This window comes from Prunus mume, linkage group LG8, assembly GCF_029339155.1.
Source record: "Prunus mume cultivar Tortuosa linkage group LG8, ASM2933915v1, whole genome shotgun sequence".
In the NCBI taxonomy this organism is placed as follows: domain Eukaryota; kingdom Viridiplantae; phylum Streptophyta; class Magnoliopsida; order Rosales; family Rosaceae; genus Prunus; species Prunus mume.
In genome coordinates, this window is record NC_142705.1 from 7,431,341 (window position 1) to 7,451,374 (window position 20,034).

At 37.0% G+C, this 20,034-nt stretch overlaps 3 protein-coding genes across 3 annotated transcripts; all 3 read left to right on the top strand.

Moving 5' to 3' along the window:
- Positions 1-5,792: 5,792 nt before the first annotated feature.
- Positions 5,793-7,182, top strand: RL4 (RAD-like 4). Its single transcript, XM_008243468.3, has 2 exons — positions 5,793-6,208; positions 6,974-7,182. Exon 1 carries the CDS (start codon positions 5,930-5,932, stop codon positions 6,173-6,175), a length of 246 nt encoding a protein of 81 aa, XP_008241690.1. The 5' UTR covers positions 5,793-5,929; the 3' UTR covers positions 6,176-6,208; positions 6,974-7,182.
- A 2,164-nt stretch (positions 7,183-9,346) lies between these two features.
- On the top strand, positions 9,347-14,085 carry LOC103340099 (AAA-type ATPase family protein). The gene is made up of 8 exons (XM_008243467.3): positions 9,347-9,800; positions 10,230-10,325; positions 10,611-10,721; positions 11,081-11,390; positions 11,633-11,723; positions 12,281-12,623; positions 12,989-13,137; positions 13,332-14,085. Exons 1-8 carry the CDS (start codon positions 9,528-9,530, stop codon positions 13,837-13,839), a joined length of 1,881 nt encoding a protein of 626 aa, XP_008241689.2. The 5' UTR covers positions 9,347-9,527; the 3' UTR covers positions 13,840-14,085.
- Positions 14,086-14,615: 530 nt separating this feature from the next.
- Positions 14,616-18,826, top strand: LOC103340098 (uncharacterized). Its single transcript, XM_008243466.3, has 2 exons — positions 14,616-15,012; positions 15,433-18,826. The coding sequence occupies exons 1-2, from the start codon at positions 14,888-14,890 to the stop codon at positions 16,646-16,648; spliced, it is 1,341 nt and encodes a 446-aa protein (XP_008241688.2). The 5' UTR covers positions 14,616-14,887; the 3' UTR covers positions 16,649-18,826.
- The last annotated feature ends 1,208 nt before the right edge of the window (positions 18,827-20,034 follow it).

A 20,034-nucleotide genomic window follows, 5' to 3' on the forward strand; every position in this document is an offset into this window, starting at 1 on the left:
ACCGTGTGAAATGGTGGTAGCTTGGGCTCCACCTTATAGAATCTGATTGTTTCTCTCTAACCTTCTCTTTTACTTTTCCATTTTGTTTGACATGTGTTATTCTCTTTACACTTAAAATAATATTATTATTATATTATACAATAACTATTGCTTTCCAAGTTTACCCTTATTAAATGTATTCAATTTATCCACAAAAATTTTACAACATTCTTACCATCTTATTAATTTTTTTCTAACGTTAATTAATTTTTTTTAAAGAAATATATGCTTAAGAGGAAATGTCCCCCTTTTTTTTTCTTTTTTTCTTAACACAAAGGGTTTATATAGAAAAAAAAAAGTCCTTTGTGTTTTTTAAAAAAAAGGACATTTCTTTTTTAAAAACAAACATTTTCTTTTAAAAAAAAATTTTGATGTTTTAAAAAAAAAGATGGTAAGAAAGTTGTGAATTTGTTTTGGATAAATAGAATACATTTAATATGAATAAACTTGAAAAGCCAAAGTTAACTTGCATAATATATTAATGATATTGTTTTAAGTGTAAGGAGAATGTCAAGCAAAAAAAAAGATAAGGTCCAAAGGAGAAGGTTAGAGAGAAGCTTGCTAGCATTCCCCTTGTTAATAAACTGTAAATTAATTACATGGGAGCAATGGCTGTGATGGTGGGTTCTTGTGAATCTGAGTGGCCATTTGTAAAACGTCAAAAGAAGCTGACCTTTCAAATGCACAGGCTAGGGGTGGGTGGGCATCGGAACCGAAGAACCACAATCGAACCAAATCGGTTCTAACCGGTTTCCATTTCGGTTCTATACCCCTAACAAACCGAACCGGCCAAATTAAAAAATATATAATTTTAATATTTATTTATATCCAATGCTATATTTTTAATCTCATAACTAATATTTACCCAAGTTCAATTTCAAAACATCTTTCTTTTCTAGCCTTAATATTTCTTTTTGTATGAAATTGAATAATTTGTTAATTTTCAAGCCAAAAAAATAAATTTTAAGTTGAAATTTGTATATAAAAAAATAATTTGAAAAGATAATAATAATAATCTGGTTCAAAACCGAACTAGACCTAAACCGGACCAAAACCGATTCAACCCAAACCTAACAATTTTATAAATTTTTTTTGTTAAAATTGGACCGAACCGAACCGGATAAATAATACTGGATTCGGTTCCAATTTGAGGCAAAACTTGTCCAAACCGAACTGTGCCCCAACAACCAAGCGCAGGCTATATTGAAGAAGTCTCAACAAGAGTCTTCAAATACTAGAACCGTATTAACCAACAAAAAAAACTGGTGAACATGGATGAATGTAAATGCTCTTAACTTAATCACTTGAACTACATTCACATGATTTAACCTAATGAAAAAAGATCTTGACTTGCAGACCAGAGATTTCATATTCAAAATATCTTAGTTATGTATGTGAAAAATACCCCTCTCCTATACTGTACAAACTATTGTTTGTACTAAAAAAAACCATTTCATCTGCAAGCCATCAAACTTTCGTTTTCTAATTCAAGGAAAGAAGGAAAAAAAATCCAAATAGAATGAGAACCATTCAGAAAGGCCTGACCCCATTGGCCTTTGGGTGTGGCTTTATGACAGCAAAAGGGTGACCAAGTGAGTGGTGACGTGTGGGGTCTACTAGCAGAAAAAAATCTGAGATTAAGAAGCATCCAAGAGACAAAGGCCCTCGACACAATAAGCATGGGGTACGATTAAACGTAGAGGGAAGGGAACATTGGAAATGCATTATTACCATTAAGGGTGGGCATTAAAACCGCAAAATCAAACCAAATCAAACAGAAAAAATCCGAAAAAAACCGTAGAAGTGCATGTGTGAGGGCTTCAAAGTACAACGTGCAAAAACAATGGCCCTTAAAATTTGATCTTAAATCTCATTTGCTTTTTGTAACCCATCATTTTCACACTGTAAAATCGAAGCCAGGGCTTATCTATCTGGCTTGTGGGTTTACGTTTCCAAGTTGCTCACATACGAAACCATGGATGGATTTAGCTTTCTTTGACAACAAGATTCTTCTGTGTGTTGCACGCATCACCTTTTAACTGGCCTAAATGACTTGCAGTGACAAAACTTTCGACCACCTTTCAAAAAACGCTTCTAAAAGCTCGCATGGTTTTAGTAACGACTTCTCCTCTTGCCGATAAGGAACGTGAGCTGGGTTTGGATTTCACATAATAGGCTAACCCCTAAAAGCTCGCATGGTTTTAGTTGCGCCCTCTGGTCGCATGGTTTCAACAGCTATGAACAGGCATCCATTTTAGCACAGAAACTATTGTGAATTTTCAATAGACAATCTTTGTAGCAAAAGCTTCATGGCTCCACAAATCAACCATATGCAAGCTACACGACGAAACCAAACTCCAGTTCAGAACCAAAACCAACTCCGAAAAAGCTAGACATGGTTCTAATTCTAGAACAGAAACATTGCACAAGCAAATCAGTGGTTGAAATTTGAGTAACCTGAAGTAATTGGTATGTTTCAAATCAGGTCCCTCAGAATCCCTCACAATAATTGGATTGTATCTTGTCCAACCCGTTCAAGCCGCAGACTTTTATCACCTCCAAGAACATAAACTTGTGGAGGGAGAACAAAAGGCCTAGGCCTTTAACTTTTTAATTGAAACAAACTCAACACTCGCACAATACATATTGGGTGACGTGAAAGCACGTATGGTCGCCCAACACGTGAAACATTGTTTTGATACTATGAAAAAAGTTGAAATTCCACCCAAAAGCCAATTGGCAATGGGGAGAATAGCCAAATTCATCTAGGTCCCTTAACTTTTGAATGTAATACAAACACTCTCAACAAAAACAATGGTGCATGGAACTTATCCTTGAAATAAATGGTGTGTGCCGTTGTGTTTATGTGTACTCCACATCACAAAGGTACAAAGTGATGCGACTAGTCTATATATGCTAATTAACACACAGGTCTTTTCCAATGTGCCGATCATTTGGAAACTGAATCACTAAGAGCATCCACAATCATGCTCTCTATTTCTTAGCTAAAATTTAGCTAAAAATATAAGAAAGCTATTTTATGAGCTCTTTAAAAATATTCAACTCCAACCATACTCCCTACTTTGGAAAGTCATAAATGCTATAACTCTTCTTTAATTGGTCCATCTCTATTAAAAAATAAAATAATAAATAATTAACATTAAATAAAGGTTTGAAATATTTATTAAATAAAGAAGCATTAAATTATAGGAAGCCATTAGGAGTTCTTTCTCTCTCCTCAGATTTAAGAGCTCCTAGAGGATTCCCTATTTTAGGAGGTGGATAGGGAACATGGTTGGAGTTGCATTTTTACAATTCCTTCCTAAAATTTGTCTAAAGAGGTGGTTTAGAGAGCCCATTGTGAATACTCTAAAGAAGCAGATTCAGAGTCACTAGAAAACTATTTAAAGATGAAGGAATTTTGTGTACTTTGGTCCTCTTAAAAGGGTGGTTCGTTCTCATGCTTACGCTAGCTTAGCAGATAGAGATGCCTTCATCAGGAGCAAGCAACCTGCAGAGCTCAAAGCATGAAAAATCGAATTGAATTTCGGTATAAAGATGCACAAAAATATATATGTTCCATTCACAACTTTTTAATCCCCATCAAATTTCACAGAGCAAATTAGAAAGAATGGGGAGACAAAAATATCTGCAAGACTATTACAGCTATATGGGTAAAAGCAAAAGGAATCTATAGGCATGCATATTTACTTTGATGGACGTAGACTTGTGATGAGGTGATAAAGATTCCAGTTATACACACACACACACACATATATATATATATATATATCTGCAAAAGATTAATGATGTATTTGAATGTAAGGGTCAGTGGCAGTACATGAGTACAGATTCTCTCCCTCTACTTTTCCTAAAGTCCCTCTCAACCAATGATCATATCAACCGACCTCAACAATAGTGACACAGCACAATATCTAGATTTTTGTGGCTGTGTTTTTTAGGATGATTTTGAGGGACTTGGATCAACAAATTAAAGATAAAAAACATTTTCCAGTTAATTATTAATCTAGTGGTATAATTTTGCTCTATTCGTTTACAAGAAGTGTCAAGTCCGAATCCCGAATCCCGAATCTCCAGATTTAAAAACATTTATAATATTCTCACAAGTTCAAATTGCCAAAGTGTATAATTCCTTATCAAAGTAAAATTAGGCATATATTTATCTACCAATGATTTGTTGAGAGAGTTGAAATTCATGATTCTTAATCCCAGCTTCTGCTTTGTGAGCCAAGAAATCTAAACTATTGCAGATTCTAGACTCTGTAGCAATGAAACAAAATAATATGCAACTTGCATGCAAAAGGTATCAGCCAATTAGCGATTTATCTCAAGAATATACCAAACATTCCAAGCAGCCATAGATTTTGGTCCAAGAAAATGAGTCCATATCTTGTTTGGAATAATAGCAAGTGGAAGAATCAAAGATCACCAAGATATGTTTTACCAGAGATAAAAATGAGAAAAGAAGAACAACAAAGCAGCCTGAAAAAGAAATATCGGCAAGGAGATCGTCCAAGATTCGAAAGTGGTCCAGTCGAATTCATATTGACCCTTATACCATGTGAATTGCATAGCAGATAGTTACCTCCATTTGTGCAGGAAGTTTTCAAACAATATTGGAATCTGAAACCCAAAAGGCAAAAGATGGAACCTTTATAGGCTCTGCTTTTGAACCATATTCATACTGCTGACATACAATCTTAAATACCAAGACTTGCCCATTTCCAAACATGGGATGGGGATGGAGAAATTACATGGAAAATCAACTAACTCTTGTATTCTGCATTGACTTTCTTCCATTTAAAAAGGCAAACAAGTAGGCAGATTTATGAAGTAATGAACACTAGAAACAATCTTAATTTCTTGACCAGAATCTCAAGTAGGTTTTATCTGTTCTTGCACAAGCTTCCCGTTTTTGGAAAACGATTAAAAGCATATAATAGTCATTAACACTCAAATGGCAAACAAATTGATGTCAAAATCAGATAATTAGCAATGACAAGGAGATGATACAAGTTGCAATCTTATCCCAAAAGGGCCCTTTGCTTATTAAAAACGTATTGCTGCTATCAGTGTCCTCTCTCTCTCTTTTATTAGTCATATTCCTATTATCCTTATTTGGGAGAAATTCTGGAATATATACAGCTTTAATTTTGCACCACTAATAATGCTTTAGTTAGACCAGTACCTACATTAAGATGAACCCATTGGCCTGTTAGTGCTGAAGAACTATATGGATCAAACCAAACAAAGGGAAAAAAAAAGAACCATCTTGCCAAACAAAAGCAATATAAACAAAAGAAAAATGGAAAACAAATATCTGTTTACAGCAGCCAAGCAAGTACTGATACATTATGTGTTTTCAGTTGCTGCAATTGCCAGTATTTCAAATGAGTCTGCTTCAGTGGGCTAGCTAATAACAAGAACTGGCCAGTAACTAATAAAGGAGGACCAACTTGCTGGTCATTAGATCAAAGGAATATAGTTCCAGTGAAAATAAAATAAAATAGAAGGGCCCCCAGCCCTGTCATACTGATTCTCCTCTAGCAATTGATGTTCCTTGTCCTGCTTCATCTTGTGGCTCTTAAGGGAACGGGTCACTTCATATTCTGCCCTTTTGGAAGATATATTCGGCCAACTGGCTTAACCCCACCATCCCTTTTTAGGCTTCTCCTCCTGCTTATAAGGAGCACAATTGGTTATCTATTTTCTCAAGCCATTCCTTGACTTCAGTCTTCAAGTAACCAATCTTCCTTGACTTAGAAGGCAAAAAAACCACCATTCTTTTCCCTTCTTTCCCTTCCTTTTGGGTTCAGTCTAGTACCTCTTCTTAACAAGTGCTTTTAGATTATCTGTAGAAGTGCTTTTCATGGCATCCAACTCACTTACTTCTTCAAGAAACTCTAACTCCTCGTGGACTCCTAAGCAAAACAAGCAGTTCGAAAAGGCCCTGGCTTTGTATGACAAGGATACCCCGGACCGCTGGCAGAAGGTTGCCAGAGCTGTGGGTGGGAAATCTGCTGAGGAGGTGAAGCAGCACTATGAGATCCTCCTTGAGGATGTCAATCACATTGAGGCCGGCAGAGTCCCATTTCCTCGTTACCGGGGCGACTAATAAGGCCAATAGTTTGAACTTTGAATGGCAGCGGTACTTAACTAGTTCCTCTCTACTGTTTTTTTTCTTCTTCCTTTTCTCTTTTAACATTTTGCTTTGCAATCCATAAACAAATGACCATTTCTGGTACCCTGTATTGGACCGGACTGGACTATATTAAACTGGATTGTATTCAAAGGATATGTTGCAATATGACTTATGAACTTAATGACAGAATGCTGGTTGTTCCCGGTTAAAATGAACAAGATGGGCAACACCATTTCTGATGTGGGTAGTTGTATCTGTCCACACTTGAGTTCATGTAGCCATGGGAACAGCTGGTTGAGTTATGTATCTACTATCTCCATTTCCTAGTCCCTCCTACTATCTCCTTTTTTCTTTTATTTTTTGGTGGGGACAACAGAAAAGTCGAGGAAAGTGAAATTGAGAAGTACTTCTGAAGTGCTTGTTCTCAGTGTGGTCCATCAGTTTCTGCAACTGATCAATAGGCTAAAATCCTACTCCCTCACCTAACTACTTATCATTATACAATGTATTTAATGCAAACAGGAAATACCTGACCACACTAGTTCAACTTCTTATCCTGTCTCTAGGCCAAAGAAAGCCCACGTCTGATCTAATCCTACCTCCTTTTGGATAACATGTGCCAATGCTCCTATGGACCTAATACATTGGCCTGATGAGGATTCTCTAGCATACCCAACTCAATATTTTATCCTTTCTTTGCAACCCATATGAACCTTTTGGCTTTTGCCTATGCTTGGATTTAACTTTTTGGAATTCTTCACATTTTTGCAGGCTGGTTTAAAGTCTCCCTGCAGACTGAAACTTTCGTTTCTCTACAAAAAAAATTCCACCTTGCAGGGTCTTCAAGTATATGATATCTAACGTTTCAATGAAGTTGAAGATGCAAACTTGTGAAAAGTAGCAGATGCAGATGTGTATGTAAATGAAGCAGTTTGGGTTTTGTGCAACTAAGTGAACTATTGTTATGGCTTTTCAGTGTACCAAGCACCATGTATTTGTGTATGAAATTTTTAGTACTTGTATGATTATGACGTTTGCAAAAGCATATTTCTTTCCTTTCTGTTAATCCATAGATGCAGGGGTCAAATGGGGTGGTCTTGTCCCTTTCCCAATCTCATCCCTTCCCTATTGTTGTCCAGCTTGAATTCCCCATCCTTGGGGATGAGATTTGTACTACAATCAGCACAGCACAATTACAATGTAGGCTAGAAAAATGAAGATGTTCTCCTGGAATGGTAGAGAAAACTTGAGCTATACGGCAATCAGAGCATGCAACTTGAGCTATACGGCAATCAGAGCATGCAAAGTGATCTAAATGGATGTGATTATTGACTTAATTACATCAACATCAACATAATCATGAATGATAATTAAATGATAATGATATCTATGGGGAAGCTTGATGGAATCTAAAAAGTCAAAAAGGTTGTAGAGAACTTGATGGCTGACCTGACAGATTCTGGACTATAGTATTCAACCAAGATAAGACTTGGCCACGAGGAGAATCTAAATGTTATAAACAGAAAAAACACGAATTATAGCCTCTAACTTGAGCACTAATATTAGACAATAACAAAAATAAACATATTAAGGGAGAAGTCAAAGCAGTGAGTGAATTCAAATTCTGACAGGGTGTATTGATTAATTTCCAAATAAATTATCAATATTTTCGGCTGCTAGAGCTATACAATTATGTTGGATATAAGAGCAGGGCCCAAATTTTTCAAAAAAAACTAATTTAATACTAAATGGGTAATAAAGGTATTTCATTTAAGTAATTAAACTAAAAAATATAACAGCTGTCAGTTTTGGGTATATTTTGGGTGTGTTTATATGTTTTAAATAGTGTAGGGTATATTTATAGTTTCATGTCTAGAATTGGGTATTTCACTAATTTTGTAAATTTTTTTACCTCAATAATTAATTTGGATAATATTTTCAGGTTCCTACATGTCAAGACTATTCATAATTAGATAAAATTTCCAGATAAGATTTTTGAGTTCAAATTTCGGATGAATTTCAAAATTCAAAATTCAAATAAATTTTTTTGTTCAAATTTTGGATGAATTTCAAAATTCAAAATTAATATATATTTCAAAATTCAGATAAATTTCAATAAGAAATAAAAATACAATTTGAAAGAGAATAAAATGTTGAGTAAGAGTGGATAATAGTAGAAGTAGAAGAAAATGTATGAGGATTGGTGTTGAAAGTCAAGGGTATTGATAGGTATTTATAGAAAAAAAAATTAGAATTTTTTGGTATTTAAAAAAAAAATTTCAATTTTTTTCATAATTTTATTGCCAAAAAAGGTCACCGTTGGATTGAGTCTGAGCGATTGTGAAGACACGCGTCTTCTAGCCGTTGGAAATGCAGGTCGATGTCAAGACGTGAGTTCAAATTTTTTTACCGTGTACATTGCATGCGCCTATGGTAAAAATTTGAACTCGCGTGATGACGTCATGCATGACATCATCCTCCCCTAGAGCTTCAACTCAGGCAAAACCTGCCTTCGAGCCAGCCCGTGCTCATGGGTCCCATAGCTGCCCGAGCAGCAGTGGCCCGCTGGAAATGGGTTTTTCGTGCAACACCCCCCCTCCCAAAGCCTCAGGCTTGGGCTCCTTGCTGGAATGGCTCTAACATACATGCCACAAGCTTTGTTGCCTCACGGGTCTTTAATAGCCATCAAATCAATTGCAGAACTATTAATGAACAATTAAATTAAACCATTAAGTACATCCGTCCACCATAGTAGAATTTTATAGTGAAGGCCTAAGGCCCTTAGCAGATGATGCCCTATTTTTTAAAGTCATTGAATTAAACTAACTAATTTGATCAAACAACTAACTAATTTGATCTAACGGTTGGGAGATAAGATCTCATTTAACATCCTTAGATGAAGCCTTCACTACCGAATAACTCCCTCACCATATCCCCTAGTTGGGCCTATTTTGTAAATCATTTGGGTCAGCCTCTTTTGTAAATCATTTTGGTTCAACCCCAAATTCCCAGTCCACTTTGTGCCCCTGAAGAAAGAGATACCATAAACCGGGTCAGGATAATGGACCAAGTGTATCCAAACAATCCTTGACCTACAGTGGGTCCACGTGTATGTCCCAGTTGGTTAATTGGTTTATTCTCCACGCAAGCCCTCCCTCCTAGATCCTAGAAGGGCCGAGCGAGTACCTTTCAATGTTTCCGTTTAAACCCTAGAGTTCAGGGTTTAAGGTTGAAAGAGGTTTATGCTCGCACAGACATTTGAGTTTACGCCCATGAATTCTCGAACTTAGAAATCCAATCAAAAGCAAAGCTCGAACCTTTATCCATGGCTGCCTCGAAAATATCTTCGTGTATAGCAATGGCGGTCGCCGCGGCGGCTTCCATGCCCGCGCTCTCCAACCGCGCCTACGCCGACTCTCCCTTCCGTTTTAATCCATTCTCATCCTCTTCTCCTTCTGCTGAGCCAACGGACCAGAGCTCTAATGCGCAATCGGTGCCTGAAGCTGAAGAGCCCAGAGGGTCGGGGATGGATCCCGAGGCTTTAGAACGAGCTGCCAAAGCTCTCCGGAAAATCAATTCCTCGAAATACGCCAAGCAGGTAATTTAAATGTTGCTGAAGTTGAAATTTTTCGTTGGTGTTTGTTTTCTGAGAAAAAGGATGGAAAATAGAAGAAAGATACAACTGTTTTAGTCTTAGGGCTCTATTGTATCACTAAGAAGGAAATGAGGGATGAAATCAGAATGCTTAATTCCTGATTTTCTGTTCCTTTTGTTTCTATAATTTGGCTTCACGTGTTTCGGTAGCCATTTGGTAGGAGTCCTTAGTTTTATCTGTATGTGTTCCTACAATTACTATGCCCACGGCTCTACCTTTGTTGTTGTTGGAGCCATTGAAGCATATGAATTGAAATGTGTTTTTCTTTTTATTCTGCATGAGGTTTCAACGCAACTGAATTATGATCTGAGATTAATCTTTACATGGAGTATGTTAAAGGTGTTAAATTGGTCACTTGGTCTTGTTCTCCAGGTCTTTGATCTGATGAGGAAGCAGGAACAAACTCGCCTTGCTGAGTCGGAAGCAGAGAAGAATCATCATCAAGCAATACAAGCTCAAAGTGATATTGTAAGTCTATCCATCTTGGAACTTTAGTCATCCTGTGGTGTTATTATTTCAAAGATAACTATCACACGAGATTGGCTCCTGGTCCTTTCCTTTGTTGTACCTTGGGTTAGGTAATTAGTTTTCAATTAATGAAACATATAATGTTCTAGGTTTTTAGCATTTAGGTTTAGCAAATTGTGAAAGCCAGCATGCTAATCAATCTTGTGAGAGAATAAATGTGGTTTGCTGTGTCTTATCTTTCCTCTATGAATTTTAACTTATACTGCATAGTTTTTTTATTGACAGGAAAGGCAGAGGAAAATGGCTGAGGAACAACGAAATATAGTGCAACAACAAGCACAAGCAAAGGCACAAATGCTTCGTTATGAAGATGAACTGGCTAGGAAAAGATTACAGGTGCAAGCAGTGGAATAAATTATGTGTTCTTTATCTAAGAATTTATGGTATCTAGCACTTAGACTTTGTAAGTTCTTACCACTGAAGGGAGTCACTATTAGCTCTCAATGGTGGTGGGCATATTTTGAGAATATGTCTATATAAATCTGGCATGTCTTGCTTATAATCAAGAGAGTAGGTACTCTCTTACCAAAAAATTGGTCAAGTCAGTAGTTGGTTTAACAAATTTCAAACATTGGTAAAGTCTGTAACTACTCTCTAATTCTGGAGCAAGAAAAGATAGGTTTGTTTTATCTTTTAATATTCAATTATTAACTCCTGGTTATTGAAACCTTACTTTATTGTCTACTTGAATGCAGACAGATCATGAAGCCCAGAGGCAGCATAATGTTGAGTTGGCTAGGATGCAAGAAGAGTCCTCCATGCGAAAAGAGCGAGCAAGACAGGCTACAGAGGAGCAGATCCAAGCTCAGCAGCGTCAAACTGAGAAAGAGAGAGCTGAAATAGAACGAGAAACCATTAGAGTAAAGGCCATAGCAGAGGCTGAAGGTCGGGCCCATGAGGCAAAATTGACTGAGGACCATAACAGGAGAATGCTTATAGAGCGGATGAATGGTGAAAAAGAAAAATGGCTTGCTGCAATCAATACAGCTTTTAGTCACATTGAAGGTATGCAAAATTTAGTAGCTGTGTTTTATTTTATAGGAAAAAATCTGAGGCTCATATTATGTACATGAATAACCAACTGTTGCTTCAGACAGATTGAGTAAAATGTTGTCTTTTCTAATTTCTCTGGTGGTGGCAATAGTGCCACTTTTATCTTGAGTTCGTTGGAACACATTTGTTTGATATCATATTTTTGACTTCACAATAATGTTTGATGATATAATCGTCTCATCTGGTATCTGCAGGGGGTTTTAGAACTTTGTTGACTGATAGGAATAAGTTGGTTATGACAGTTGGAGGTGCCACAGCACTGGCCGCAGGTGTTTATACGACTAGGTTCGTATTCTGTTCTTTGGTTGCATTCAAACCCAACTACCCTATATATTACTTCTTTTTGGCATGTTTCAACTTAATTAGGATACACATGGGTTTTATGTTGAAGGAGCAGAGTTTATCAGTCCGTTCTGCTACTTCTAAACCTCCCCATATAAACTGGCAAGGAACCTAGTCTGCACAATGAGAGGTAGCCCTCTCCCATCCAATAAACCCGCTTAACCTTGGTGTAGACAAGATTCAACCTCTTGTGTGACCACAAGACACATCCTAACTAACCAGTGGGTACCTTCCAGAAATGCTACTTTATAGCTTTGTAGTAATCATTGCACTGCAACTTTTCTATTTCTTGTGTCCAATTACACAGGTGGATAGATGATAAGTTTCAATCTCTCTCTTAATGATTATGTCAAGTTAATCAGTAATGCCTTTTACTGTGTTGATGTGATAAACTTTTAATGGAATTATGATATCAAGTTCTTCATCTGTGGTTTGTGATGACTGTATTGTTTATTGGATGTGCCAACTAATTGTCTTTTGATATCCTTTCTTTTCTACAGAGAAGGTTCTAGAGTTATATGGGGTTATATCAACCGGATACTGGGGCAGCCATCTCTGATTCGAGAATCATCCATTGCAAGATTTCCAGGTTCAGAGATAATATCTAAAGCAAAGAATAAAGTTTTAAATTATAGTGCTGGTGCTGCAGCATCTGGATCTCTGCAAGGCAAGAATGGTCTTTCAAATATCGTTCTCCATCCCTCGTTGCAGAAGAGAATAGAACTACTTGCTCGAGCTACAGCAAACACTAAGGCTCACCAGGCTCCCTTTCGCAACATGATGTTTTATGGCCCCCCGGGCACTGGTAAAACCATGGTTGCCAGAGAAATAGCTCGAAAATCGGTATTTCACTGATTCATGGCCTTACATTATTTCTTTTGTCATTGGTGCTCATTTATATGCCTTACTTAAACCTTTTTATATGTTCTACTGCCTCGCTGGGACAGCACCTGTGCATGGGGAGATCTTTATAGGTCAAATGAATGCAACTGCTTGAATAGTTAAAAGCTTCAATTTGTTATCAATTAAAATGAATGCTAATTTTCATCAATTTTTTTGTTTGTTTTATATATTGAATTACTTTATTGTTGGATCAAAATTCTTAGGATTACAAATGACTCTATGTTTGTAACCATATATAAACGGGAGTTATTCTGAAGGAAACTGTAACTTCTCAACATGACAGTTTTTTATCCTTTCGAATGCAGGGTTTGGATTATGCTATGATGACCGGAGGAGATGTTGCACCCTTAGGCCCACAGGCTGTTACTAAGATCCATCAGATATTTGATTGGGCAAAAAAATCAAACAAAGGTCTACTGCTTTTTATTGACGAGGCAGATGCTTTCCTATGCGAGTAAGTTCGAGTTTTCAGGCTATCTGTTTTTTCATCTGTTGCACGCTTTTAAAATAAATAAATAAATAAAGCCTGGGAGTTAACTTCCATTAGTTTATAGTTTCAGAGGGTGCAACCTAGATTTTCATTACCTTATAGCTTCAGTCATATATATAAGCTCAATCAGCAGGCCTCTAATGAATGTTCCCATGCAGGCGTAACAGTACACACATGAGCGAATCTCAGCGTAGTGCTCTAAATGCATTGCTCTTCCGAACTGGAGATCAGTCAAGAGACATAGTTCTAGTACTTGCCACAAACAGGCCAGGTGATCTTGACAGTGCTATCACTGACCGCATAGATGAAGTGATTGAGTTCCCAATCCCTGGAGAGGAGGAACGATTTAAACTTTTGAAGCTCTATTTGAACAAATACCTTTGTGATGAAGGTGAAAGCTCTAAGTCAAGCATTTTTGTGAAGAAGAAGCCACAAAAAATAGAGTTAAAGGATTTTTCTGATGATTTGATCCGAGAGGCGGCCCGTAAGACAGAAGGGTTCTCTGGCCGTGAGATAGCAAAACTCATGGCCAGTGTCCAAGCAGCTGTGTATGGGCGCCCAGACTGTGTATTGGATTCCCAATTGTTCAAGGAAATTGTAGATTACAAAGTTGCAGAGCACCACCAAAGAATAAAACTAGCTGCTGAAGGTGGCCATCCAGCTTAGCTATGGAATTTTTACCCTGGCTTGAGTGGATAGAGAAGCAGCGATTTAACATCCATCAAAATCCCATAGGGTAGAAATTTTTGTCGTGTCGATTTATGTTTCACATTTTCCATGATTTTGGAATATGTCATTCATTCAATAGTCTTTGTTAATTGATGAAGCGTGTTTCCTTGGGCTAGTCATCCCCACTTTTACTCTCTTCTTAACTTACAACAGTTTTACTCTCATTTCACATTTTGCTTAAAAGTGAGTCTACTCTCATCCCCTATATCTCTCTCTCTCTCTCTTCTTTCCCCAATTCCTAACAAACCATCCTTTGGAGGTGCTAATGTCCACATATATAAATTAAAATGAACATTATTAGCCAAAAAATCAAGACTATATAAACTAGTTATATATATATATATATATATATTTTATTACATGGAAGTTTGAACATTAGAATTCAAAATTTCTCAAAATGACAAAGTTAGCCTTTCAGCATTATATATATATAGCCGTGGAGCTTCATGAAGAACTCGACCCCTTTTTTATAAAATTTAATTTTTTGACTCTCTGTATTCACCAACTTTATCTATATACATTTTACGGTCTTGTTTTAGAGAAGCAAGTGGTTCAAATTTGAGTAAATGACAGTCAGGTAATTTGGTGAATAATAAAATCTGATAAATAAATTTGGTGAGTGTAAATTATAATAATGCCCCCAGTCAAGTTACCTTTAAACCCTTATCGCAAAATGCAATTAAGACCAAGCATTCTCACCATCGCGCTTAGCAAGAACAACCAGGAGATTTGTCCTCCTAGCTCTTCGCTTCGCAAACTGCAAATTTAAGACGCAGAGGGAGATGCGGCTACTGCTCAAAGCAACAGGTGGAGCCAAGGCAGCAATACTGCATTGAGCCCTTTTCTAACGGTATGAGTAACTGCCACCATGACCCGACGCATATATATACACAGGCCATCAAACAAACACTTCATAGGGAAAAAAGAAAAGAAGAAAAACAAGTTTGTGTTGTTCAGAGAGAAAGAGCGAAAGAGAAATTGAAGGATGAGGAAGAGAGCAGCGTTGTTGCTGGTGCTATGGCTGGCTATGTCGGTGGGGACTTGGGGTGAGGATCAGAACGCCGAAAACAATGATTCATGGACTGGCTGGGCCCGTGACAAGCTCACAGAGTAATTTCTTCGTCTTTTCTTTTTCTTATTTACTTTCAAGTTTCTTCCTTTTTTGTGTGTGCATATAATGAAAGTGAACCATCCCCTCCTTTGATTTCCCTTCTAAATTAAACGACCATGCATTTTCATGCATGGGAAAAATCTTAACAATCAAGCTACTGGGTCTGGTACATTATCAATATTTTTGTTAATTGCCAATTCTGTGTTGATGTGATAACAATTGACATGGACCGAATATCGACAACGTACCAGCAACTGTAGATTGGTACACGTACAAACCAAACCAATCACTTTTAACCAATTTATGTTTCCTTTCCAATATACTCTGTTACTTGGATTTTATAGTTGATGAAAATAATGGTTGTTTTACTTTGTTTTGTGAATGCTTATTGATCATTAACGTTGTGTTGTGTTCTTTAGGGGACTTGGACTCAAAGGCGGGGAAGCAGGCTCTAAGTCCGCGGAAAGAGTGAACAAAGCAGCCTTCGTTCAAAAGTTTTTAGAAGGAGCTATATACTCTCTTGAAAAACATCAAACAACCAAAGCTGAAGAGCTGATGAAAGGAGCTATGGAGTATCTTTATCATGATAACACCATAAAAGATAAAGCAGCCAAACTTGAGGAGTTCATGAAAGAAGCTATCAAGTATCTTGAGCAAGATATGGTAGAAAAAGCAGAAAACGTGGTGAAAGGCGCTGTGCTGTATCTTAAAGGCGATGACGAAGACAACGATGAAGAGAAAGGGAAAAGAGCGAAATATCTTGAAAAGGATGAAAAGGAGAAAGTAGCAGCAGGAGTAAATAAAGCAAACCTTGTTGATTCGTTTCTGGAAGGAGCTTTAGCCTATCTTGAACAACACCAAGTGGCGAAAGCTATAGATATTATGCAGGGAATTGTACTGTATGTTGCTCAATCTGACGAAATAAAAGATAAAGCAGCCGCTGCTGAAGAGATGATCCAAGGAGCTTTGACGTATCTTCAAGAGGACAAACTAGAGAAAGGTACGGAGATGATCCGTGAAGCTGCGAAGTATCTTGAAAACGACGAGGATTACAAAGCAGCAATTGGCAAGGGGAAAGGAGCGAAGTATCTTGAAAAAGGTAATGCAGAAAAAGGAATATTAAAAGCACATTTTGTTGAAGAGGTTCTAAAGGGAGCTATGTCCTATCTTCAAGCAAATCATTTGGTCAAAGCTAAAGAAGTTATTCAAGGAGTGCAACAGTTTATTGCTCAGGATAATACATTAAAAGATAAACGTGCCACAGCTGAACAATTGCTCAATGGAGCTTTTGGCTATCTTGAACAAGAGAAATCAGGGAAAGCGCAAAAAATAATCCAAGAAGCGATAGAGTATCTTGAAAACGACGAGGATGTCAAAGAAGCGAATAAAGTCCTTAAAGAAGCAGAAGCTAAGGAAGCTAAGTTGAGAGGAGTGAAGTATCTTGAAAAGGATGAAAAGAAGAAAGTAGCAGCAGGAGTAAATAAAGCAACCCTTGTTGATTCGTTTCTGGAAGGAGCTTTAGCCTATCTTGAACAACACCAAGTGGCGAAAGCTATAGATATTATGCAGGGAATTGTACTGTATGTTGCTCAATCTGACGAAATAAAGATAAAGCAGCCGCGGCTGAAGAGATGATCCAAGGAGCTTTGACGTATCTTCAAGAGGACAAACTAGAGAAAGGTACGGAGATGATCCGTGAAGCTGCAAGTATCTTGAAAACGACGAGGATTACAAAGCAGCAATTGGCAAGGGAAAGGAGCGAAGTATCTTGAAAAAGGTAATGCCGAAAAAGGAATATTAAAAGCACATTTTGTTGAAGAGGTTCTAAAGGGAGCTATGTCCTATCTTCAAGCAAATCATTTGGTCAAAGCTAAAGACGTAATTCAAGGAGTGCAACAGTTTATTGCTCAGGATAATACATTAAAAGATAAACGTGCCACAGCTGAACAATTGCTCAATGGAGCTTTTGGCTATCTTGAACAAGAGAAATCAGGGAAAGCGCAAAAAATAATCCAAGAAGCTATAGATTATATTCAAAACGACGAGGATGTCAAAGAAGCAAATAAAGTCTTTAAAGAAGCAGAAGCTAAGGAAGCTAAGTTGAGAGGAGTGAAGTATCTTGAAAAGGATGAAAAGGAGAAAGTAGCAGCAGGAGTAAATAAAGCAAACCTTGTTGATTCGTTTCTGGAAGGAGCTTTAGCCTATCTTGAACAACACCAAGTGGCGAAAGCTATAGATATTATGCAGGGAATTGTACTGTATGTTGCTCAATCTGACGAAATAAAAGATAAAGCAGCCGCTGCTGAAGAGATGATCCAAGGAGCTTTGACGTATCTTCAAGAGGACAAACTAGAGAAAGGTACGGAGATGATCCGTGAAGCTGCGAAGTATCTTGAAAATGACGAGGATTACAAAGCAGCAATTGGCAAGGGAAAGGAGCGAAGTATCTTGAAAAAGGTAATGCAGAAAAAGGAATATTAAAAGCACATTTTGTTGAAGAGGTTCTAAAGGGAGCTATGTCCTATCTTCAAGCAAATCATTTGGTCAAAGCTAAAGACGTTATTCAAGGAGTGCAACAGTTTATTGCTCAGGATAATACATTAAAAGATAAACGTGCCACAGCTGAACAATTGCTCAATGGAGCTTTTGGCTATCTTGAACAAGAGAAATCAGGGAAAGCCCAAAAAATAATCCAAGAAGCCATAGAGTATCTTCAAAACGATGACGATATCAAAGAAGCAAATAAAGTCTTTAAAGAAGCAAGCTAAGGAAGCTAAGTTGAGAGGAGTGAAGTATCTTGAAAAGGATGAAAAGGAGAAAGTAACAGCCGGAGTAAATAAAGCAAACCTTGTTGATTCGTTTCTGGAAGGAGCTTTAGCCTATCTTGAACAACACCAAGTGGCGAAAGCTATAGATATTATGCAGGGAATTGTACTGTATGTTGCTCAATCTGACGAAATAAAAGATAAAGCAGCCGCTGCTGAAGAGATGATCCAAGGAGCTTTGACGTATCTTCAAGAGGACAAACTAGAGAAAGGTACGGAGATGATCCGTGAAGCTGCGAAGTATCTTGAAAACGACGAGGATTACAAAGCAGCAATTGGCAAGGGAAAAGGAGCGAAGTATCTTGAAAAAGGTAATGCAGAAAAAGGAATATTAAAAGCACATTTTGTTGAAGAGGTTCTAAAGGGTGCTATGTCCTATCTTCAAGCAAATCATTTGGTCAAAGCTAAAGACGTAATTCAAGGAGTGCAACAGTTTATTGCTCAGGATAATACATTAAAAGATAAGCGTGCCACAGCTGAACAATTGCTCAATGGAGCTTTTGGCTATCTTGAACAAGAGAAATCAGGGAAAGCGCAAAAAATAATCCAAGAAGCCATAGAGTATCTTCAAAACGATGAGGATGTCAAAGCAGCAAATAAAGTCTTTAAAGAAGCAGAAGCTAAGGCAGCTAAGGCGACAGGAAGGAAGCATTCTAAAACAAACAATGGAGCTAAACATGATGGTTCAGAGCTCTAAAGTACTTACAGCTACCTGATTGCATGTTAGCCCCATGAAGCCATGTGTGATCAGTTTATGTTATTTCTTGTTTTCACATACTGTGCCCTTTAAGGCATTATTTTCCCATATTTTGGATCTTGTATTGTTCTTTTGTTCCTTGAAAAGGAGCTGCAGGAGCAAAAGCGGTATTTAGGTTTCCTTTTTTATTTTCCCGTATTTTTCTCTGTTTTGTTGAACGGGAATTTTTTGTATTTGTAATGAGTATATTCATAGCTCGAATAAAGTGATTGTGATGTGTTTATATCCAAATCATATTGAACATGCATCTGAGCCTGCAATATTCAAATTATTTAGGCTTACGGTTAAGTTTTGCAGTACTTAGGCTTACGGTTAAGTTTTGCAGTACCTGCTTCTACTTTTTGTTTACAATTTTCCTGCTGTCCCCCGAGTTCTTCAAATTCATGTCAATTAGAACAATAAGAAAGACTTTGAATCAGAGTTGCATTTTGACTTCAAAAAGATTGTATTGTATGTTCAGATATTCTGAAATGAGTGACAAAATGTAAGTACCTGTGACCGCTTGGTTGTTTCACTCATGAGATTCATTTCTGAAATTCATTTTAAGTTTCAGTTTTTGGGTCACTCGTTGAGCAATGTAATGGTTTTTTCTTAGATTACATTATAATCTAGGATCTATTGTTTCCAATGGCATTTGAACCTAGTTAAAATTCCACTCTACCCTTGTACTTGCAATACGGCTTCAATCAGAACTCATGATGATTTTCAAATACTAGTTAAAATTTTAAAACAAAGTTGTGAATTTCCTCAACAACAAAAAATGTTGGGAAAGTTTTTGTGAATCTTATAATACTTGTAATAACTTGACGGTTTATAACTTCTTGTCCAAGGAAACAAAAGTGCACTGCACAGAAACTTGTCCATTTCAACATTCGAGACGAGAAACATCACCATGAAATTAAGAGCTAATTGGTAAACAATGCTTCGTAAATCTGATTTGTTGCTCATGTGACTCTTTTTATGGTGTTTTCGACTTGTTCACTCTCATCTCTCTTCCATGGCTTTTCTCTTTTCCTTTCTTTCTCTTGTTCTCTCTTCTATTTCATGTGCAAAATGAGAAGTGCACTCTTGTTTCTCAATAAAAATTTCTACGTGACTGTGGAAAATGTGATTGTGATTCGCATAATGTACCATAAATACTCGTATTGTACACGTATGTAGGTATTTTTCATGTTTAATATATTTATTTTTTACAAAATTTTCAATAATACACACAAAATTTACGTATTATATACATAATACTCACATATTATTGAATAAAAATTAAAATATTTAAAATATTTAAATACAAATTATTCACTAAGTAAATAATAATTAGAACGTAACTACTAATTAATGTAATTAAAAAAGAGAAATTCAGATTATGCTGTTTACATAGTATAGCCGTGCGGCTGTAGTGTTGAAATATTCTATTTATAGCGTATAGCCGCGCGGCTATA